Source organism: Sapajus apella, unplaced genomic scaffold, assembly GCF_009761245.1.
Source record: "Sapajus apella isolate SASKATOON/1434 unplaced genomic scaffold, GSC_monkey_1.0 scaffold10, whole genome shotgun sequence".
In the NCBI taxonomy this organism is placed as follows: domain Eukaryota; kingdom Metazoa; phylum Chordata; class Mammalia; order Primates; family Cebidae; genus Sapajus; species Sapajus apella.
The window spans coordinates 43,382,563-43,407,598 of record NW_022436950.1 but is presented as its reverse complement, the minus strand read 5'-3'; the positions used below and the strand labels follow the sequence as shown (position 1 = coordinate 43,407,598).

At 43.1% G+C, this 25,036-nt stretch overlaps 1 protein-coding gene across 2 annotated transcripts in view; it reads right to left on the bottom strand.

The window, feature by feature from the left end:
- Nucleotides 1–25,036, bottom strand: part of DNAH7 (dynein axonemal heavy chain 7) — a 172,677-nt gene that overhangs the window by 133,229 nt on the left and 14,412 nt on the right. The window contains exons 3-5 of one of the 2 annotated variants that reach the window (XM_032278796.1): nt 12,923–12,985; nt 2,109–2,217; nt 1,169–1,316 (exon numbers count right to left, since the gene is read on the bottom strand). In XM_032278796.1, coding sequence (XP_032134687.1) covers nt 1,169–1,316; nt 2,109–2,217; nt 12,923–12,985 — 320 coding nt within the window. Of the gene's footprint in view, nt 1–1,168; nt 1,317–2,108; nt 2,218–12,922; nt 12,986–25,036 lie in introns of those variants that run through there. The other variant, XM_032278797.1, reaches the window with a different exon arrangement.

Genomic DNA, 25,036 nt, shown 5'->3' with positions numbered 1-25,036 from the left:
AGAAAGAAGGAAGCAAAGAAGGAAGGAGGGAGGGAAGAGAAAGATGGAAAGAAGGGCAGGTGGAAAGAAAGAGCAAACTACTAAGAGATAATCTTCAGCAAAAAAAACAATGACCCCAGAAATGAGGAGTGGAATCTAAAAGCAACTTTATAAAAAATTAGAAAACATGTTAATAATTCCAAGTAAGTGTTAACATTTGAAAAAAGAGAGTATGGGTATTTAAGGACTTGGTGGAACTAAAATATTAAACAATAATCACATAGAAAATCTAATGGGTCATAAAACCCCATTTGTCCCACAAATGGTGTATACCCTAAGAATCATGATGAAACTAAAGCAAATAATAAGCAACTAACACAAAGCTGTGCAGAAACAAAGCAAAGAGGAACTGGTGACTCGCATCTGCCTTGCTCCCTGTGGACTGTCCTGAAACAGTGAGACAAGACCAGGCACTGTGCATACTGCCAACCATTTCACCCCAATTCCTTTTCTGTACAAGGAGAATCACAATGCCAGAGAAGTCACCCCATCAACCTGAGCAGATGAGATGAGGGGAAAAAAGAAACCTGCTAGAATCCCCCACTGGCTACCATGGCTATAACAAGAACTTCCAGAAATTCCACTCACTCAGCCAACATCAAGTACTAACACTGATACCTTTGCAACTCAGGATATTTAAAAGTGGAACACACAGCTGGGCGTGGTGGCTCACGCCTGTAATCCCAGCACTTTAGGAGGCTGAGGCAGGTAAATCACCTGAGGTCAGGAGTTCGAGACCAGCTTGGCCAACATGGTGAAACCCCATCTCTACTAAAAATGCAAAATTAGCTGGGTGTGGTGGCGCACGCCTGTAATCCTAGCTACTCAGGAGGCTGAGGCAGGAGAATCGCTTGAACCAGGAGGCAGAGGTTGCAGTGAGCCAAGATCATGTCATTGCACTCCAGCCTGGGCAACAAGAGCGAAATTCCATCTCTAAAAAATAAAATAAAAGTGGAACATACTTCATAGGGTTAAATTCAATCTCTTTCATCTTTTACTTATACTCTGACATCATTCCAACAAGCCTTTGAGGCACCGTTAGAGACACATAGAATTCTAATATTCTTAGGTTAAAGGTTGCTGGGGCTTTAATGTGGATAACACACACTTGTTAGCTTACAGAACTTACATAAGGATATTAACAAGAGTGCTTCTAAAGTTTTCTCGTTCTTTATGTGGAGATTTGCCCTTTGATTTGGAAGTAGACGGTCCAGAATAACTATCATCAACTTGGTGGGGTAATGTGCCCTTTTTTCCAAAACGTTCCATGTATTCAGCTTAAATTAAAAAAAGACACACACACACACACAATTATTCATCTAAAAGTTAAGCTAAAACATTTTACATGCTTAGAATAAGATGCTAAATCACTTTTCAAGAAAAAAACTACATTTTCGAGTAATCCTAAATTTTTTTTACTATCAGGAAGTTAAACTACTCCTCTTTTGTATCATAACTAGAAATGTCTATTTCAAGAATATTCCACTGATTTATATCTTGATTAATATACTAATAAAATTTTCTATTATATATACACATAGAATTCTCTAAAAGTGAAAATTAGAATTATGTAAACAGGATACAAAACTACTTGTGAAACTTTAAAGAACCATGACAAAAAAGTTAATATTAACTGTAATCAATCTGATAAACACTATATTTAATGAGTCAAAATAATAAAAACATTAAAATGACTAATTTGAAAGTAATGTTTACAATTTATTAAAATCCACAAAAAAGAAAAAGAAATATAATTTATTAAAATACATCCTAGAAAAATATTCTTAGTCTTTGATGTAGAGGCAAATTCTGACCACAATAGATAAAAGTTTTAGTATAAACATCCCAATTCCTAAAATATCAGCTCTTACACCATTTACAACAGCCTAAAATAACTAAGAACTAGAATCAATTATTTTCTGAGGGAAGATGTTTCAGAAATTTTTTTCTACTTGACATGAATGTCATTTAGGTTTTATAATTCTACTACACAATTAACTAAATATTGTCTGGTTTCTCTCTATATAGAAATTATCCCTAAGTCTGATTTAGAATATTGAAGTTCTTACCATAGGACTGTTCATTTTTAACACTAAATGGTTCTGGAATCTCATCATCCTGCTTTACACTCAAATGGAATGATGGAGCTGCCTGCTGCCAGAGGGGCTTTGTACTCACCTAAAATATAAAATTTAAATAGAATTAACAAACCATGTCAGAAAAAAAACTTTTTCCATGAAATCCACGAGTATTTATAAACACAGGCATTTTCTCAAACCGATCAGAACATCTGGATAGAAAACACCGAATAGCAGATATTTAAGCCTATGAATGGTCATGGTGTGCACCATTTGGGGGTCATTAGCAAAAGTTCTGCTGCTGGTTGGATATATGTGTCTGTTACCTAAAACCAGGATGTTTATTCTAGAGAGTCTACTCCTCATCCCCAGATATTGTCAAGTGTCTTTAAACCTATATTAACAAAGTGTGCTCTCTGTTGGTCTCCAGTGCTAAAGTTCCCTTTGCATTCCAGCTCCAAAAGGTCTTCCTGTTCTCATGGCTGTAAACGGTCCTAGATTGCTTTGGCAACTCACAAATGTATTCCATTGTTTAAGGCAGGGGTGACAAATGATAATACATACACAATTTTGGAAGGAGAAGGCTAATGATGATAGGTTCCTGGCACTCAGGCTCTGTGCTGGGAAATGACAGTGTATGGTGGGGACTGTGGCAGAAGAGAGAACACCTTCATCTTCTAAAAAGGCAATGACTGATTAGCTCAAGGCAATTATTGCAATACCAGAACACAAACCTGTTGCTGAAGCCTGTGGTTCTTCAGTAAACCCAGAAAGTCGGATTTTAAAGTAAAATCTATGTATATTTTTAACACAATTTAGTCTGTCTCTCCCTTTCTAATCCAAACCAACTTGGAAGTCCATATGTGTACTGGCTTCATCTACCTAGTTTTACTCTCCCCAATCTCTTGCTTCTACTTCCCAAATAAGTTACCTGCACACAAGCCCTTATTTTAAGCACCTCTTGTTAGGGACAAGCCGCCTCAGAAAACTCCCTCTGCAAAAACTGACCCCGACGCCCTCTGATTCCCTTGCAGCTGCATTCCTGAACTCCTATCTAGGTGCTACAATTAAGCAAAGCATGATTTAGCCATCTGGGCAGCTCGGGGGAAGACACGGAAAACAAATGTTTGTTATCATACTTGTAAATTCCTGTTTTACACAAACCAGTAAAATCCTGTTTTTTTTTTTTAAACTGCCACCACAAAAGTCACAGGATAATGTGTTGTAAGTCTGTCACAAGTTAACAAACTATCTCTGTGCTTGTTACAAGCTGATAGATTATCTCAGTCCTGAAACTCTCTTATGCCCCTCTCACCCCAAATAAACCCCTCATTTTGTAAGTTCAGGGCTGCCTCCTCTGATTGTTATGGGGCAGCCTGGCAGGTTAATAAAATTTCTTGTCTGACTCTGGATGTATTCTTCTTTCTCTTGGCTAACCTTACATATTGGTGCCAAAACCCGGGAAGGGGTAGGCTCTGGCCCAGTGTTCTTAAGGGTCTCTATCTTTCTCTTTCTCTCTCCCTCCCTCTCCTATCACCTCTCTCCCAGCCAACCCTCCCCTTCCTGAACCTTCTGAAGACCCAGAGGATCTCCCAGACTCTCCCACTGCTGGTCACCTCAAGGGAGACTCTTGCTATTTACCCAGAACCCTTGACCATCTCTGACTTCCCGAAAGACCTAGTGCTGGGCCAAGGGCTTCCTCCAGCCTCCAGGCCTCTGGTCCCTCCATTTCAGGGATGCCTGACTTGGCAGCTACCTCCTCTGTTCTGGACAGGGCCCACAGGACAAAGGAGGCCGTCTCCTGCCATGCTTGTCAATTGGCAGTCTCTTCTTCCTCTACCTCCCTCCTCCATCTGCTTCAGGAGCCTGTTAGTCTACCCCTTCCAAAAGTGGGTGTCTCCTGTGTAATCTCAATACTCTCGGCCTCCATTCAGAATTACACCCTAAGAGGCTTATCTTTTACTGTAATACCGCTTGGCTTCAATACAAATTAGACAATGGCTCCCAATGGCCCAAAAATGGCACTTTTGATTTCAATATACTTAGAGACTTAGACAACTTTTGCCATCACATTGGGAAATGGTCTGAGACTCCTTATGTTCAGGCTTCCTTCACCTTCTGTAGCCATCTTTCCCTCTGCCAGTCCTGTTCTACTTTCCAAATCTTCCTCGTTCACTCCAAACCTGTCACTCTTCAAACCTTGCTCCTGTCACTCTTCCTACGGCCCTGCCGAGGACTCATCTCTGCTACACTCGCCACAGCCACAGCTGACAACTCCTCTTTCTTTGACCCCGCCAATTTTTTCCTCCTCCTCTACCGCGTCAGGATCCCCCACCGGAGCGTCAGGATCCCCCACCGGAGTGTCAGGATCCCCTAACATATGCCCCACTCCAGCCCTACCCCTTTCCCCCACAACCATCCTGCTTCTAACTCTGAGTCCTTCCTGTCTCCAGCCCTTACCCATTCCCAAGTCCAACATGCCCAGCAATCAACTCCCTTGCTTCCCCTCCCGGAGGTAGCAGGGGCTGAAGGAATTGTCCATGTCCACATCTCATTCTCCCTCTCCAAGCTCTCCTAGATCGAAAAATGCCTTGGGTCCTTCTCCTCTGATCCCAATACTTATATCAAAGAATTTAAATATCTCACCCAGTCTTAGCAACTCACTTGGCATGATCTCTATATTATCCTCTCTTCTACCCTCCTTCTGGAAGAGAAGGAAAGAGTGTGGCTCACAGCCCAGGCACATGCTGACAATCTTCATCAGCAAGATCCTACTAAGCCTGTCAAAGCCACCGCTATCCCCCAGGAAGAGCCTTCCTGGGAGTACCAACCCACAGACCCCAGCCAGGCATTCTGTAACCATGTGATTGCTTGCCTTATTGCAGGCCTTAACAAAGCCGCCCATAAGGCTGTAAATTTTGAAAAACTCCAAGAAATTTCCCAAAAAGCAGATGAAAACCCTGGCCAATTCCCTTCCCACCTTACAGAGGCTCTCCAAAAATATACTCACATCGACCCTGGCTCCCGAGAAGGAACTCTTGTTCTTAATACCCATTTTATCTCCCATTCTGCCCTTGACAACCAGCACAAACTTAAAAAGACTGAAGATGGCCCTCAAACCCCACAATGAGACCTCCTTAACCTGGCTTTCAAAGTCTTCAATAAAAGGGATGAGCAGAGTAAAAGCCCAGAGATGTGCAAATACCAGTTTCTATCTGTGGCTATCTATCAGCCTAGCCATGGTACCTACCCAAGGGCACAAAGACCCGATAGCAGTGGCCCTCCTGGGCCTTGTTTTAAGTGTGGCAAACAAGGCCACTGGGCACGGGCATGTCCTAATCCACGAGTGCCAAAAAGCCCTTGCCCAGTATGCCAGCAGACAGGCCACTGGAAGTCTGACTGTCCTATCAACAGACAGACAGAAAAGCCTGCACCTCAGAGCCACCATCCATTCCGCAAGACAAAGTGAAGAATCATTTGCACTTCTGCAGCTCCTTGGCCTAGCCACTGAAGACTGACGAGGCCCAGAGCCTCCGGCCCCATCTGCCATCACTGCATCGGAGCCCAGGGTAACTCTACTAGTAGCAGGTAAGCCAATCTCTTTTTTAATCAATACCATGGCTACCTACTCAGCTTTGCCTGAATTCTCAGGACCCACTCATTCCTCTCAGGTCTCAGTTGTGGGGGTTGATGGATTCATCTCACTTCCACACACCACTAGACCTCTTACTTGTTTCCTATTTAATATTGGTTTCTCACACTCTTTCCTTATCATGCCTCGTTGCCCTACCCCCATCCTAGGCAGAGACCTCCTAACCAAATTCAAAGCTTCCATCACCTTTTTCTGTTTCCCACAACCAGATTCTCTCCTACTCCTCTCTGCCACCATGCCAGCCCTTGACCCCTCTCCCCAATATCCATTCCCTGCTTCTTTTGTTAATCCAATAGTGTGGGATACCACCACCCTTTCTCTAGCAGCTCACCATGATTCCATCAAAATCCAGTTAAAAGATCCCCCAGATTTCCTCATGTCTCTCAGTGTCCCATATCATTAACCTAAATGCTTACAACCCCATCATAAACAGACTCCTCTCACAAGGCCACCTTCGGCCAACTCATTCTCCATACCCCCCATGGCTCATATCGGCTAGTCCAAGATCTCCGGGCTATCAATCAGGTGGTCCTTCCCATCCATCCAGTAGTTTCCAACCCCTCATCCCTCCAGACGCAACCCATTACACTGTAATAGAACGTCCACCATCCCTCCAGACGCAACCCATTACACTGTAATAGAACGTCCCCCATCCCTCCAGACGCAACCCATTACACTGTAATAGAACATCCCCTCATCCCTCCAGACGCAACCCATTACACTGTAATAGACCTTCCCCTAATACCTCCAGATGCAACCCATTACACTGTAATGGAACGTCCCCTCATCCCTCCAGATGCAACCCATTACACTGTAATAGACCTAAAAGATGCCTTTTTTTTTTAACCACTCCTCTTCATCCTGACTCCCAAAATCTCTTTGCTTTCACTTGGACTGACCCTGAAACCCTCCAGTCACAATAACTTACTTGGACAGTCCTCCCCCAATTTCTTTGGACAAGCTCTAACTCAAGACCTCACCTCCCTAAACATCTCCCATAGCCAGCTCCTCCAGTATGTGGACAACCTCCTCCTCTGTAGCCCTTCCCTAGAGGACATTCAGACTCACACTATTACCCTTCTGGATTTTCTCGCTAATAAAGGGATACAGGCTTTCCCCCTCCAAAGCGCAACTCTCCACTCCAATGTGATGTACTTAGGAGTCCAGCTCTCCCCCAGGGCCTAAGCCATAACCCCAGCACGAGCAGCACCGATAGACAGCCTGCTCCCACCCACCTCTAAAGGTGAAATTCCTTCTTTCCTAGGACTAGCAAGTTTTTTTCAGAATATGAATTCCCAATTTTGCCCTCCTAGCCCACACCCTCTATGAAGCAGCTAAAGGCCCTCTAAATAAGCCCCGAAATCCTTCACACAGCACAGTCCCTGGCTTCCACAAACTTAAAGCTGCCCTCGTTACCACTCCTGCTCTGTCTTTGCCTGACACCTCTCAGCACTTCATTCTCTACACAGCTGAAAACCATGGAATAGCCCTTGGTGTCTCTGGCTAACAAAAGGGAAGTCCTCCTTCCTTCACTCCTGTAGCTTACCTATCTAAACAACTAGACAACACCATCCAAAGGTGGCCGACCTGCCTCAAAGCCCTAGCAGCAGCTGCCACCCTGGCCTTAGAAAGCAAGAAACTAACAGTCAAGACACCACAGTCCACAGCCCACATACTCTACAAGATTTCCTCTCCAGAGCACTAAGCACACTTTCTCCTTCTCGTACCCAGCCACTCCATGCCCTTTCTTGAAAACCTTGAGTTCTGCCTCTGCAAAAGAGCCCCTCAATCCTGCATCTCTACTTCCAGTATCTTCCTCCTCTCCCACCCACTCCTGTACTGAAATCCTGGATCACCTACAGCCTCATTGCCCTAATATCTCCCCTAAACCTCTCCCCAATCCTGACAACCAGTTACCGTATTTATATACAGCTCTTTCAAGTCAGTCAACTCCCATGAAATCACTGGGTATGCAGTCATCTCCCTTAACTGAGTAATTAAAGCTCAACCCCCTCCCTCCAGGGACCTCCACCCAGAAGGCAAAACTTACAGCTCCCACCAGGGCCCTAATCCTCTCCAAAGGCAAACCAGTCAACATTTCTACCAACTCCAAACATGCCTATCACATTCTCCATTCTCACGCCATCTGGCAAGGGAGAGGATTTCTTACTGCCAAAGGAACCCCCACCACTAATGGCCCCTTATTTACCAACTCCTCCGAGCTTCACACCTCCTGGCTAAAGCAGGGATTATACACTGTTGAGGACACCAATAGTGTATAAATGAAATCTCAAGAGGAAACAAAGGCCGACGAGGCAGCAAAATAAGCTTCCCTTTCTTCTGCCCCACCTCTCTCCTCATTACCCCCACAATCCAACCCCAATATTCCCCTACTGAAAAGGCTTCACTGCTATAAGAGGCCACCTCCACAAACAACCCTGCTCAACTCCTTCCCCAAATGCAGGCTCCAATTCTTCCTCAAGTTCCTAACTCTTTTAATGGTCAGCCCCATTGCCTCTGCTCCCTCAAAGTCCCTTCTCACTTCTACACGGCTCTAACAATCTCTCAATCTCACTCACTCCGTGTTACTATGCTCCAACTCTATACTTGCTTCCCATTGCTGGACCTGCTTTTCCCTTTACTGCCTACTCAGCTAACCCAATTTCTCAGCCCGGGGACCATATTCCCATTCGCTTTTCTTACACCACCCAAAAAGGCTTTGCCTTTGTAGACAGAGCCCTCACCCTCACTGGGAACTACCTCACTGCCCTCGCTAATGGAGCTACCAAACCTCTCTCCACATACACTGCCAATTACAACCTCACAAAACTCCCTCATCCTGCTATCCAAGGTCCCACTCTTATGTGTCACCTTTTCCAACGGACACATACATGTAGGCACCATCCCTCCCTCTGCCTGTGGCTCACCTCAAACCATCTCTCATCCCTCTTCCCATACTTCACTCCGAGATTATTCAGTTTCACCTGAAGCTAAGGGCCTCTTTACCCACCCCCTCTGCATTACCTCCCTTCCTGCCTCTCAAACATGGAAACCCCTTCCCCAAACAGGAGCTCTCAAAGGGGTCTCTCCCTCCTCCTCACTCTGGGTTACTGAAGTGAACCGAGTCATTCCAACGTCTATTCTCAATCCACTTGTCTGTTTGCATTAACACTGCAGGCATCTTCCTCTGCGAATCCACAACCTACTTCTGTCTCCCTACCAACTGGACAGGTACCCGCACCCTAGTCTACCTGACCCCCCACATTAACCTGTCTCTCCAAACCAAGAACTCCCTGTCCCTGCTACATTACACGCTTGCTCAAAAAAAGCAATACAGTTCATTCCCTTATGAGCCCTTGAAGTCACAACTAGCGTTGGGTTAAAACCAGGAAGCCTAGGAACCTCATTATCATATTTCCAGTCATTTTCCCAAGACTTCCAATCGTCACTAGAAAAAATAGCAGACTCTATTGTTGCAGTAAAACTCCAGCCAAAGAAGACAAAGAGACCAATGGAGAGCAAAGAGAACTTTTTCAGGTGCCTGGGCCAGCAGCAGGCTCACGCTTTAAATGGCTGCCCACCCCTACAAAGAAGGCAGTTTTGCTTATATGCAGTTTGAGGCAGGAAAACAAGGCAGGATGCAGGTTTCAGACAAAGACAATGCATATTTAACTCCCGACAATTCTGAGAGGACTTACAATTTAGTTATTTTGACCAGTCAACCTTGCTGCTAGACAGGAATTACAGAGGTATGCGGGGCTCTGGAGGCAGGTGATAAGCTTGGAGGGTTGAGATCAGCTCGCAGCTGCAACTTGTTAGCTATGCTGAGAGTAGCTGTTTAAATTCCTTAGCCTATGTATAACTTCTAAATTACCTTTACTCAAAGTTAGCTATTACCTATGTTATGCTTATTATTTTAAACTTTATTATTACTTATTTGATCTTATTTTCTTTCCACACTATCACTCACCTCCAAAACCAACTAGACTCTTTAGCAGCAGTCACCCTACAAAACTGCAAAGGCCTAAATCTCCTCACTGCTGAAAAAGGAGGTCTGTGCCTCTTTTTAAATGAACAATGCTGTTTCTACCTCAATGACTCTGGATTAGTACAAAATGCCATCAAGAAAAACTCAAAGACCAAGCATAAAACTTTAAGAGTCAGTTCTCCTGGCCTCAGTAGTTCCGTAACTCCTGGGCAACCTGGCTACTGCCCCTCCTAGGTCCTGCAATGATGACCTTTCCCTCCTTCTAGCATTTGCCCCTGCCTCTTCGACTCCTCTTCCAGTTCTTACAGGACCGTATTAAAGCTTTCACCCATGGAACAATACAAGATGTGATGCTGCTCCAAGAATACTGACAGCTACAAGAATGACAATCCCTACGATCTAGAACCCCGCAAATGTCACCCCTATCCAGCAAGAAGCAGCCAGATGACAACGGTGCCCTCTTCTATTAACTGTTAAAGGGCTGGAATGTTAGGGACAAGCTGTCTCAGAAAACCCCCTCCACACAAGCTGACCACCCCGCCCCCGCCCCCGCCCCCGCCCCCAACTCTGATTGCTCTGCAGCTGCATTCCTGAACGCCTATCTAGGTGCTACAATTAAGCAAAGCCTGATTACAGCCATCTGGGCAGCTCGGGGGAGGGCAGGGAAAACAAATGTTTGTTTTCCATGCTTGTAAATTCCTGTTTTACACATACCTGTAAAATCCTGTTTTTTAAAACTGCCACCACAAAAGTCACAAGATAATGTACAGTCTGTCATAAGTTAACAAACTATCTCTGTGCCTGTTACAGATTATCTCAGTCCTGAAACTCCCTTATGCCCCTCTCACCCCATAGAAACCCCTCATTTTGTAAGCTCAGGGCTGCCTCCTCTGATTGTTATGGGGCAGCTCGGCAGGTTAATAAAGCTTGCTTGTCTGACTTTGGGTCTATTCTCCTTTCTCTTGGCTAACCTTACACCTCTTGCACAGGAAAATAGGGTAAGAAAACATGTAAGTCAGTGCTCTTCCATTTTTCCATCTGCTCTTCCCATTTCTCAACCCTCGTCTTGCTCCATAAAAGTTTTAAGACTCACAGAAGTGCAATGAGGAGCTGCACAGAAAGGGTGAGAACCTGATTCTCACCAGCTCACAGAGGCTGGGTGCCACCAGTGCCAAGTTATCCTTGATTTCAACTACAGGGGTCACCTTGGGAAGCCTGAAGTCTGTAATGAAAATCACTCTAGGTCGTAATTACTGCTGGAGAATTTCTATCCAAATACAAACCTTAATGCTGTATTCAAATAAAAAGTTTTTAAAAAATCAATAGCTTATTTTCTAAATATCCGTTGAAAATATAATTTCCCTTAGAACACATATGACTCAAAGAACGCTGAGAAAAGATTACAAGGCACAGCCAAATATGAATACAAAACCAGGTTTAAATCAGTCAATAAAAGCATTTTAGACAATTACATGCTTCACTGACAAGCAAGAATTATTATTCATCTCAGCCATGGATATTCAATAAGTAAATTTAAGTTTATATTTCTACATCTGTAAACTAACAATCCACAACAAACTAAGAAATGTCTATTCCATTTCAGCTTTTTATCTTTTAAACTAGAAAATTTAAGAGGGATTTTGCAGAACTAGAGAAAACAAGCTATGGCTCAATTCTGCAGACATTTTACAATAATTTGGCATTATTAATAAAAGTATAGTTTCTATTAAAATGTGTATTTTTAAATGTTCAATATAATTAACATAACAATTCATGCTTTCTGAGTGGAACTGTCCTTCATTTCAAATTATGAATCTTCTCTGTATAAAGCAACACAAATTCAATTTTATAGTTTGTTCTCAGCTTTTAAAATATCTTTCAAAGCAAATAATGCTTTGGATGAACATTGAAGACATTATGCTAAGTGAAATAAGCCAGACATAAATGGACACATATTGTATGATTCCCCTTATATGAAATACCTAGAGTAGTCAAATACATAGAGGCAAGAAGTACGATGGTGGTTTACCAGGGGCTGAGGGAGGGGAAAGTGGGGAGTTATTGTTTAATGGACAGAGTTTCTGTTTCGTTAGATAAAAAGAGTTCTGGAGATGGGTAGTAGTAATGATTATACAACAGTGTGAATGTACTAAATGTCACTGAATACCTAAAAATGGTTAAAATAGTACATTTTATGTTATGTACATTTTATCAGTTTTTAAAAAATAATAGGCCGGGTGCGGTGGCTCACGCCTATAATCTCAGCACTTTGGGAGGCCGAGGCAGGCGAATCACAAGGTCAGGAGTTTGAGACCAGCCTGACCAACATGGTGAAACTCTGTCTCTGCTAAAAATACAGAAATTAGCCAGGCATGGTGGCTAGGGCCTATAATCCCAGCTACTCAGGAGTCTGAGGTAGGAGAATCGCTTGAACCTGGGAGGTGGAGGTTGCAGTGAGCCAAGATCGTACCACTGCACTCCAGCCTGGGCAACAAAGCAACACCTCTGTCTATAATAATAATATTTTGCATTGATCTTCCCCTTCAACTTAACTTTTAGGACTCACAAGAGTGTAACTTGGTGGCATTAGACTCCACATAATTACTAGATAATAAATTTTATTACATTAAAATCTAACGTGTACAGCACTTTGTCAACTGAAAATGTCTATTAACTGCCTCTTCCACAAGACAATGAAAATTTATAGTCAAAAAAATGAAAAAAGACTCCAAGATCTAAGAAATCTTTTGTAGCACGGCATTATTGTGCTGGAAGAGCCATCTCCTTGAAGATCATCAACTAACCCCTTTTTACACTTAGAAACTGAGGCTCAGGAGGTAAGTGACTCCCCAAAGGGCACAGAGCCGTTAGCGGCAAACCTTGACCCCAAGCCCTTGTTTCTTTATTCCAACACTGACATTCCTTCTGCTAATCCATCCTGGCAAGTTGTTCATTCAGAATACTGAAATATTCTACTATAGAGATAATTATAGCTTATAGCTTCTTTACTAAGATAGTTACTTGTCCTAATATGCACACCTCATAGAATTTTTCCGTCAGAAGAGAATCAAATGGAGCAGAAATTTGCTTACTTATTTTCAAGCTAGAAAATAAACATTTTCAATAGGCACAAAAATTCAATGAGAATATATTTGGCTAAGTTACCATAGACAGCTGTGGTAAAGCTCTTGCTGGTGCCTTGAACTTTTCTTTGCTGGCTGATTTCTCCTGTGTGAAAAATATGAGGGAAAAAAAAAAAAAAAAACTTTGTTAGTGCTAAAATTGAGTCACTGAACCAAATTTTATAGAAAGACTCTAAAAAGTTTGTATTATCCAACATATTCAACAATATACTTTACTGCTTTTAAAATTCTAAGGTTTGTCTCAGAATTACTTTCTTTAGAACAAGAAAATACAGGAAAATGATATCCAGCAATACTAATCAGAAAGCTTTAAAAAGTATGCAAAACCTTTTATCCGTCATATCTTCTGAGAAGTTATCTGAACCTGGTTAATGTCTAGGGCTTATACAACTTTATCTCTCCTCTCTATCACTAATACATTTCTGTCCTTAGTGACAGAACAAAATGGTCCACTTCCTAAGGTGAATGTGTCTTCAGGTTAATGCGCCCTCTGATTGACATAAATAACATTTGTGTTTTTTAGCATTAACTTTCAGAGAAAAATGTTGCTATCTCCTTTGCAGTAGAGAATAATCCCCTGGTAGGAGTTTCATCTAGGTGAGAGGAAACATTTGTTGAAAATGACGATTTTGAGCAAGGTGTGGTGACTCACATCTGTAATTCCAGCACTTGGGAGGCTGAGCTGAATGGAGCACTTGAGGTCAGGAGTTCGAGACCAGTCTGGCCAATATGGCGAAACCCCATCTCTACTAAAAATACAAAAATAAGCCAGGCGTGGTGGCACACACCTGCAGTCCCAGCTTCTCAGAAGGCTGAGGCAGAAGAATCACTTGAGCCTGGGAGGCGGAGGTTGCAGTGAGCCAAGATCACACTATCACACTCCAGCCTGGGCAATAGAGTGAGAACCTATCTCAAAAAAAAAAAAAAAAAGAAAGAAAGAAAGAAAATGACAATTTTGATCTATAAGCAGATAACATAAGTTGTGCTTTTGACTAGTTGTCAATTTATTGCCTTTCAAGCTCCAAATCTGCCCTTTTCACCTGCCTTTGGGAAATCTGGCAAAACCCTAAAATATTTCTCCTTTGATAACCGCGTAATACCATGAAGGGTGCTAAAGGGTTACGGTAAGAGGAAGAAGCTTTCTTCCTGGTTCCAGTGCTTTTTCTCATGGCTCCCATGGTGTGGCTGCCAGCAGTCAGCATCGTCCTCCATGGGTGCCTTCCCTGCCTATGGTACGAGGCTGACCCAGAGGCAGACACCCTTCCGCAAGTTTTACTGGCAACCTGGTGGGTGATGTGAAAGTTCTCCATGTTCAAAATGGAGTCACTTGTGTCAAACCTAACAAAATGGAGCGAAAAAGGTCACAAAGAGAGGGTTCTCATGCACAATTTGCCTTAATAGATGCTATCACAAGGACAGCTAGTGGCGGAAGGTGAGCTAGCTGCATATACAATAATAACTGCTGGACACACTGTCTCACAAGCCCAATCCAAAACTGCGAGGGCCTAACTACCACTCCAAAATCACAAGTTCTACCAGCAGCTACTGACACTCACCAATCAAAACTCGCCAGCTCTTCTAAGACACTGCCAGTGCCTGTAAACTTGCTTTCAAAACAACTTGCGGGGGAGGATCCAAGATGGCCGTTTAGGAACAGCTCAGGATTGCAGCTCCCAGTGAAAGCGCAGAGGGTGAGTGGACGCCATATTTTTATTGCTCACAGACTAGGAAATTCCCAGGCAGAGGAGCTCCACGGTCGCCAGCACGGCTGTTTCGGCCAGCGCGGCTGTGCCGGCCGGCGCTGCTGCTTTGCCCCGCGCGGCTGCTTTGTCGGTGCCCCAGAGCCGCGGTTCTCTGTACAAAATACACCGGTCCGGGTGCCCTTTTGGCTGGCGATTGGACCCACAGGAAGTCGCCCATTTGTCTGTTTAAAAAGGGGACTGAGCAGAGAACTAGGACAGTAGATTCCAGGGCAAAAAAAAGAAAAAGCGCCACAAACCTCAGTGCTGCTGTTTAAGCCAGAGCAGTGAGTGGCTGCAGGGGAAAACAAACAGACCCCGGGGCCTCTTCAACAGGCGACTGGAACACCAACTTAAAAAAGGAGCTGAGGCAGGGAGCCAGGCGATCAGGCTCGGCTGGTCCCACCCCCACAAAAGTCCAGCAACCAGAAACTCTGGATTGAGACTTTCACAGCAAGCACAGTTGAACCTGGGACGGTCCAGCTCTGTAGGGGAGGGGCGTCCGCCATTACCGAGGCAGCCTGCCAGGAAAGAGGTAGTCGGCCAATGCTGAGGCAGCCCGACGTTGCCAAGGCAGCCCGACGTTGCCAAGGCAACCCGCCATTGCTGAGGCAGCCCGCCGTTGCCAAGGCAACCCGCCACAGCAGAGAGCCTCCACCTCAACAGAGGTGGGCCACCATCGCCAAAGCAGTTCTAACTACACCCATATAAACAGGACTGCAGGGAAGGTCACTCAGCAGCTCAGCAAAGCCTCTATAGGCCAACAGTGACTAGGCTGCCTCGTTGCTGTGCAGGGCAGGTCTGAAGGAAAAAAAACAAAAAAGGAGGCGGCAGCATAACGGAAACTCATAAATAAAGCCCTAAATCCCTGGGACAGAGCACCTGGGAACAAAAAGCAGTTTATGAGTTCTGCTGTAGCAGACCTAAACGTACCTGCCCAGCAGCTCTGAATGAACAACAACAGAGCTCACAGCTCACCATTTGAGCTCCTATAAAGAAGAGACCGTCTCCTCAAGCAGCTCCCTGACCCCTATATATCCAAAGAGACACCTCATAAAAGAGAGATCAGATTGACACTAGGTGGGTATCCTTCTGGGACAAAGATAGCAGAAGAAGAAAACTGGTAACAACCCTTACTGTTCACCAGCTGCTGCACGTGAACCCCAGGCAAGCAGGGCCTGGAGTGAACCTCAGCAGACCTACAGCAGAGGGGCCAGACTGTCAGAAGGAAAACCAAGAAACAGAAATAACCTCATCATCAACAAACAGAACATCAGTCTGAAAGATTTGAGACCCAATCTGAAAGCCAGCAACTACAAAGTCGACAGGTGGATAAATCCTTAAAGATGGGAAGAAACCAGTGCAAAAAGGATGAAAACACCCGAAACCAGAACACCTCTCCTCCTACAAGGGATCACAACTCCTCACCAGCAAGGGAACAAGGTTGGAGGGAGAATGAGTGTGATGAAATGACAGAATCAGACTTCAGAAGGTGGGTAGTAAGAAACTTCTGTGAACTTAAAGAACATGTTCTAACCCAATGCAAAGAAACTAAGAACTTGAAAAACGATTTTACAAAATGCTAACGAGAATGGACAAAATAGAAAGGAATATAACTGAATTGATGGAGCTTAAAAATGCAACATGAGAACTTCGTGAAGCATGCACAAGTATCAACAGCCGAATTGACCAAGCAGAAGAAAGGATATCAGAGGTCGAAGATCAACTCAATGAAATAAAACGGGAAGGCAAGACTGGAGAGAAAAGGGTAAAAAGGAATGAACAAAGTCTCCAAGAAATGTGGGACTATGTGAAAAGACCTAATCTACGTTTGATAGGTGTACCTGAATGTGACGAAGAGAATGAATCCAAGCTGGAAAATACTCTTCAGGATATTATCCAGGAAAACTTCCCCAACCTAGCAAGGCAGGCAAACATTCAAGTCCAGGAAATACAGAGAACACCACAAAGATATTCGTCAAGAAGAGCAACCCCAAGGCACGTAATCGTCAGATTCACCAGGGTTGAAATTAAGGAGAAAATGCTAAGGGCAGCCAGAGAGAAAGGTCGGGTTACCCATAAAGGGAAGCCCATCAGACTCACAGCAGATCTCTCAGCAGAAATCCTACAATTCAGAAGAGAGTGGGGGCCAATATTCAACATCCTTAAAGAAAAGAACTTTCAACCCAGAATCTCCTATCCAGCCAAACTAAGCTTCATAAGTGAAGGAAAAATAAAATCCTTTGGGAACATGCAAGTACTCAGAGATTTTGTCACCACCAGGCCAGCTCTACAAGAGCTCCTGAAAGAGGCTCTACACATATAAAGGAACAACAAGTACCAGCTCAACTAAAAGGCAAAACACCCAGCTAGCACCAAAATGGCAGTATCAAATTCACACATAACAATATTAACACTAAATGTAAATGGACTGAATGCCCCAATGAAGAGACACAGACTGGCAAATTGGATAAAAAGACAAAACCCATCAGTGTGCTGTATCCAGGAAACCCATCCCACATGCAAGGATACACAAAGGCTCAAAATAAAGAGATGGGGGAAGATTTACCAAGCAAATGGAGAACCAAAAAAAGCAGGAGTTGCAATTCTCATCTCTGATAAATTAGACTTTAAAGCAAAAAAGATCATAAGAGACAAAGAGGGACATTACATAATGGTAAAAGGATCAATGCAAAAAGAAGAGCTAATGATCCTAAATATATACGCACCCAATACAGGAGCACCCAGATACATAAGGCAAGTTCTTAATGACTTACAAAGAGACAGACTCCCACACAATAACAGTGGGAGACTTTAACACCCCATTGTCAACATTAGACAGATCAACCAGACAGAAAATTAACAAGGATATCCAAGACTTGAACTCAGACCTGGACCAAGCAAACCTAATAGACATTTACAGAACTCTCCACCCCAAATCCACAGAATATACATTCTTCTCAGCACCACATCACACCTACTCTAAAATTGACCACATAATTGGGAGTAAATCACTCCTCAGCAAATGCAAAAGAACGGAAATCATAACAAACAGTCTCTCAGACCACAGTGCAATTAAGTTAGAACTCAGGATTCAAAAACTAACCCAGAACTGCACAGCGTCATGGAAACTGAACAACTTGCTCTTGAATGTTGACTGGATAAACAATGAAATGAAGACAGAAATAAAGATGTTCTTCAAAAACAAAGAGAATGAAGACACAACATACCAGAATCTCTGGGACACATTTAAAGCAGTCTCTAGAGGAAAATATATAGCAATATGTGCCCACATGAGAAACATGGAGAGATCAAAAATTGACACCCTATTGTCAAAACTGAAAGAGCTAGAGGAGCAAGATCAAAAAAACTCAAAGTCTAGCAGAAGACAAGAAATAGCTAAGATCAGAGCAGAACTGAAGGAGATAGAGACACAAAAAACCCTTCAAAAAATCAACAAATCCAGGAGCTGTTTTTTTGAAAAGATCAACAAAATAGACAGACCACTAGCCAGATTAATAAAAAAGAAAAGAGAAAATAACCAAATTGACGCAATAAAAAATGATAAAGGGGATATCACCACAGATTCCACAGAAATTCAAACCATCATCAGAGATTATTACAAACAACTCTATGCACACAAACTAGTAAACCTGGAAGAAATGGATAAATTCCTGGACACTTGCCTCCTCCCAAGCCTAAACCAGGAAGAAGCTGAAACCCTGAACAGACCCATAACAAGGTCTGAAGTTGAGGCAGCAATTAAGAGCTTACCACCCAAAAAAAGCCCAGGTCCAGATGGAATTCACAGCTGAATTCTACCAGACATACAAAGAGGAGCTGGTACCATTCCTTCTGAAACTATTCCAAACAATACAAAAAGAGGGAATTCTTCCCAAATCATTTTATGAGACCAACATCATCCTGATTCCAAAACCGGGCAGAGACTCAACAAGAAAAGAAAACTTCAGGCCAATATCCATGATGAACATAGATGCAAAAATCTTCAATAAAATACTGACAAGCCGATTGCAACAGCGCATCAAAAAGCTTATCCACCATGATCAAGTAGGCTTCATCCCGGGGATGCAAGGCTGGTTCAACATACGCAAGTCTATAAACGTAATTCACCACATAAACAGAACCAAAGACAAAAACCACATGATTACCTCAATTGATGCAGAGAAGGCCTTTGACAAAATTCAACAGCCCTTTATGCTAAAAACCCTTAATAAGCTAGGTATTGATGGAACGTATCTCAAAATAATAAAAGCTATTTATGACAAACCAACAGCCAATATCATACTGAATGGGCAAAAACTGGAAGCATTCCCCTTGAAATGTGGCACCAGACAAGAATGCCCTCTCTCACCACTGCTATTCAATATAGTATTAGAAGTTCTAGTCAGAGCAATCAGACAAGAAAAAGAAATAAAGGGTATTCAAATAGGAAAGGAGGAAGTCAAATTGTCTCTATTTGCAGACGACATGATTGTATATCTAGAAGACCCCATCGTCTCAGGCCCAAACCTCCTGAAACTGATAAGCAAGTTCAGCAAAGTCTCAGGATACAAAATCAATGTGCAAAAATCACATGCATTCCTATACACCAATAACAGACTTAAAGAGAGCCAAATCAAGAATAAACTTCCATTTACAATTGCCACAAAGAGAATAAAATACCTAGGAATACAACTAACAAGGAACGTAAAGGACCTCTTCAAGGAGAACTACAAGCCACTGCTCAACAAAATAAGAGAGGACACAAACAGATGGAGAAACATTCCATGTTCATGGTTAGGAAGAATCAATATCATGAAAATGGCCATATTGCCCAAAGTAATTTACAGATTCAATGCTATCCCCATCAAGCTACCAATGACCTTCTTTGCAGAACTGGAAAAAACCACCTTAAACTTCATATGGAACCAAAAGAGAGCCCACATAGCCAAGTCAATTCTAAGCAAAAAGAACAAAGCTGGGGGCATCACACTACCAGACTTCTAACTATACTACAAGGCTACAGCAATCAAAACGGCATGGTACTGGTACCAAAACAGAGATATAGACCAATGGAACAGAACAGAGGTCTCGGAGGCAACACAACATATCAACAACCATCTGATCTTTGACAAACCAGACAAAAACAAGCAATGGGGAAAGGATTCCCTGTTCAATAAATGGTGTTGGGAAAGCTGGCTAGCCATGTGCAGAAAGCAGAAACTGGACCCCTTCCTGACACCTTACACTAAAATTAACTCCAGATGGATTAAAGACTTAAACAGAAGACCTAACACCATAAAAACCCTAGAAGAAAATCTAGGCAAAACCATTCAGGACATAGGTGTAGGCAAGGACTTCATGACCAAAACACCAAAACCATTGACAACAAAAGCCAAAATAGACAAATGGGACCTAATCAAACTCCACAGCTTCTGCACAGCAAAAGAAACAATCATTAGAGTGAATCGGCAACCAACAGAATGGAAAAAATTTTTGCAGTTTACCCATCTGACAAAGGGCTGATATCCAGAATTTACAAAGAACTAAAACAGATTTACAAGAAAAAAACTAACAAGCCCATTCAAAAGTGGGCAAAGGATATGAACAGATGCTTTACAAAAGAAGACATACATGAGTCCAACAAACATGAAAAAATGCTCATCATCGCTGGTTATCAGAGAAATGCAAATCAAAACTACATTGAGATACTATCTCACGCCAGTTAGAATGGCCATCATTAAAAAAATCTGGAGACAACGGATGCTGGAGAGGATGTGGAGAAATAGGAACACTTTTACACTGTTGGTGGGAGTGTAAATTAGTTCAACCATTGTGGAAGACAGTGTGGCGATTCCTCAAGGACATAGAAATAGAAATTCCATTTGAGCCAGCAATCCCATTACTGGGTATATATCCAAAGGATTACAAATCGTTCTACTATAAGGACACGTGCACACGAATGTTCATTGCAGCACTGTTTACAATAGCAAAGACCTGGAACCAACCCAAATGCCCATCGATGATAGACTGGATAGGGAAAATGTGGCACATATACACCATGGAATATTATGCAGCCATCAAAAACGATGAGTTTGGGTCCTTTGTAGGGACATGGATGAACCTGGAAACCATCATTCTCAGCAAACTGACAGAAGAGCAGAAGATCAAACACTGCATGTTCTCACTCATAGGCGGGTGTGTTGAACAATGAGAACACACGGACACAGGGAGGGGAGCACTACACACTGGGGTCAGTTGGGGGGAAATAGGGGAGGGACGGTGAGGGGTGGGGCGCTGGGGAGAGATAGCAAGGGGAGAAATGCCAGATGTAGGTGATGGGGAGGAAGGCAGCAAATCACACTGCCAAGTGTGTACCTATGCAACAATTTTGCATGTTTTTCACATGTACCCCAACACCTAAAATGCAATAAAATAAATAAATGGGGGGAAAAAAAGAAAAAAAACAACTTGCATAACCTCCTCTTTCCCCATTTAAACCTTAATCATTTAATTTTTTCTCCAGACATACCATTGACAACCCTAGTCTGTATGTAAGTCCTGGATTGCAACCTTATTTCTTGTATATTACTCTCAAACAAAACCTTTTTACGTGAAGAGCTGTCTCTATATATTTATATTGCAAGTTGACAGGAGCTTTCCACAAGTCTCACTTATACCACAGACAGAGACCTTCTTTCAAACTTTCAGGATCCCAGTAGGTGGTTTTCACCTCCAAGCCCAGGCCTGCAGCTCCTCAGCAAATGTCTTTGTCAGCCAGTAGGCCACAGCTACACCTGCCATGGTCCGAATCTAAGGCTTTGGGATGGCACTCCCAAGTTTGTTCCTTAAGTGCTCTCTCTCAGGCCTACAGGGAGTGGCTGCTCCTCACATCTGCTGTTCCTCTATTTTTCAGCGCTGTGCTGTCCAAAACAGTATGCATTAGCCCCTGTAGCTACCAAACACTTGAAATGTGGCTCCTCTGAAGTGAGACATGTTTAATTGTAAAATACGTACTAGACTTGGTACAAAACACAAAGAATGTAAATTATCAATAATTATATATTGATTAGAGCATATTTTATGTTGATTACCATATGTGTTCCACATTGTTCTAAGCTTACATGAATTAACTCCTTTAATATTCTATACACTATGGGGAAAATATTGTTGTACCACTTTTGTGCCTATTACACATATAAGAAATCATGTAGTCTCTGCCTCCACAAAGCAACAGTCTAGTTGATATCAAACACTGTGTGCTTCCATCTAGGACAGGATGTGGAGCTGAGTATTCTAAGAACGTGCCAAAAAGTAAAAGGGTGGAAGCTAAGCCTTGAAGCATAGCCAGATCTCCACAGAGAAGGACAGCAAAGAGCTTACTGAAGACAGAGGGCTCATCAAGCATTGGAGTCTGAACATCAATGGCAGGCTTGGAGGCTATCTTGGAGTGGATGGGGATTTGGCCCAACTGAAGACGAAGGTAATCCATTCCCTAATTCAACGGCGGTTTACCAGCTCCTACCACGTGCTGGGCTCTACTTAAGACACCAAGTCTATAGTCATGGAAAGGACTAAGTCCCTCCGTTTATGGAGTACACATTCTAGAGGAGGTACAGACCATTATTTCAGAATAGATCTATCACATAATGTCAGAAAGTGGTATGTACAATGAAGAGTAATTAAACAGTGTGAAGGGATAGAGAGGGGGGAGTGGAAAAGAGCTAGGTCAGATGGGGTAGTGAGAGCCTCTCTGCAGAGGTTATGTTTGAGTAGGAACCTGAATTAAAGGTAAGGGAAGATCTAGAGTTAGACAAGCAGGTGCTGTTATATCATGGAGGACATGGGTTTTGCAGCTTGATTGGCCAGGCTGTCAATAGAGAGCCAACGTAGTCTCCTTTTAGGGTGACCTTCAGTCTGTTTGCTGAAGACAGTCCCAGGTTACACCTTTGGTCTCAGTTTGCCCAAGCATAACTAGTTGCACTTCCACCCTCAATGGCATCTTAGTTTGCTGATAAATTATATTGCTATCCTATTTATGAAGCAGAGCCATACAAAAGGCTGTTTCATAAATAGCTCTGATGATAGGAACAGGATACATGAGAAGGAGGGGACCAGAGTCAGCAGTGAGGCTAGTTTAGCAGCTTTTTAAGAATAATACAGGCAACAGGAGACATGGGCCTAGATTTACAGAAAATGCTGGTAACAAAGGGTCACCTTTACCTCTCTAAGGCATTGCTCTGATCATACTGCTCTCCTGTTCAGAAACATTTAAAAGTCCCCTATTGAAGTAGGCACAACTCTTCCTGGTTTCTAAGCCCTCCTCAATACACTCCAAACTATTTTCCAGCCTCTTAGTTTGTAGCCATATGATTTGTGGTCATATGGCTACAAAGTGAAATGTGAGCACAACAGGAAACAGTTGAGCTAGAGGGACAGGCAGGTAAGGGCTGGTGTCCCTCCTCCATCACTATCTTACACCCATGGAGCCCACCTGTTCCCACTGGCATAGCTATAAGATGGAGCACTACCTGACCCCCTTCAGACTTCGTGTGAGCAAAATCTAATCTTTGTTGGGTTAAGTCTCTGAGATTTCCAATTCTGTTTGTCAGCTACTATTAATTACCCTATCAGAGCCACCAATAGGTCCCTCAATATCTCCCTGCTAAAATCCAGCCCTTTCTTTAAGACCAAGATCGAAAATGTTTACATTTCATTTCTTAACTGCAACTGTAAGTAATCTCCTTTAAAGATGCATAGCATTCTTTATTGTTTAAAGTATTTCCGGCTGGGCATGGTGGCTCATGCCTGTAATCCCAGCACTTTGGGAGGCAGAGGGGAGTGGATTGCTTGCGTTCAGGGGTTCAAGACTAGCCTGGGCAACATGGTGAAACTGCATCTCTATCAAAAAAAGATACAAAAATAAGCTGAGTGTGGTGGCACATGACTGTGGTCACAGTTACTCAGGAGGCTGAGGAGAGAGGATCACATGAGCTCAGGAGGCTGAGGTTGCAGTGAGCTGAGACTGCACTACTGCATGACAGCCTGGGCAACAGAGAGAGATCCTGTCTTTAAATAAATAAAATGAATTCTGATATATGAATTAGGTATATACCTACCTATCCTGTTCTCCTAACCCTTCACCCCACCCCACCTCTACCTACTAAATCAGTCTCACAGAGATGAGTGACATGGCTTAGATGTGTCCCAACTCAAATCTCATCTTGAATTATAGTTCCCATAATCCCCATGTGTCATGGGAGGGACCCGGTGAGAGGTAATTGAATCATGGGGCAGTTTCCCCCATGCTAGTCTTGTGATAGTAAGTTCTCGCAGGATCTGATGGTTTTATAGGGGGCTTCCCCTTCACTTGGCTCTTATTCTTCTCTCTCCTGTCTCCTGCCACCATGTAAAGAAGAATGTTGCTTCCCCTTTCACCATGTCTGTAAGTTTCCTGAGGCCTCCCCAGCCAGGCAGAACCGTAAGTCAACTAAAGCTCTTTTCTTTATAAATTACCCAGTCTCAGGCATTTCTTCATAGCAGCCTGAGAAGGAACTAATACAATGGGAAAACTGACTTTAAAGTCATTTTAGCTTTATCTTAAAAAATTACAAAATGGTGAGTCTGGGCACAGTGGATCACAGTTGTAATCCCAGCATTTTTGGAAAGCCATGGCAGAAGGATCACTTGAGCCTAGGAATTTAAGACCAGCCTGGGCAACACAGTGAAACCCTGTCTCTACCAAAAATACAAAAATTAGCTGCGCATGGTAAACCATGCCTGTGGTCCCAGCTACTGGTGAGGCTCATCTAAGCCCAGAAGGTGGAGGCTATAGTGAGCCATGATCACTCCAGCCTGGAAAACACAGCAAGCCCCTGTCTAGAAAAAAAATTACAAAATGGTTAACCATGCCCTAAAAAAAATAACTAAATAAAAAAAAGGAAAGAGTACAATGGGCTTCAGACAGTACTTTCTGAAATACAAGTACCAGATTAGGGGAATGTTTTATACATATACAGTGCTGTAACCCAAATGATTATGGTTTCTACAATTCCCATTGGGCTTTACAATGGGAAGGGAAATATGAGCACAACATTTTCAAGCTAACAGGTCCAATAGGTGTTCTCAGAATTGAAGCCTTTCCTTTGGGGAGAATGAGAGTGTGGCAAAGGCCTGAGGCGAGTGCAGTTATAGATGACAGAGAGGAACAGCTCTGGGATGTCTAGTCCAAGTGCCCTGGAATTTTCACAGCAGGGACAGAAGTAATTCAACTGACATCTATTGTACTGGAGTCACTACAAATATCCAAAACACCCTATGCAACCCAAGCCTCCTATACAACTACTCCATCACTGCCACCACCCTGACTTTTTAAGATCTCTGCATTGTCCATCCTG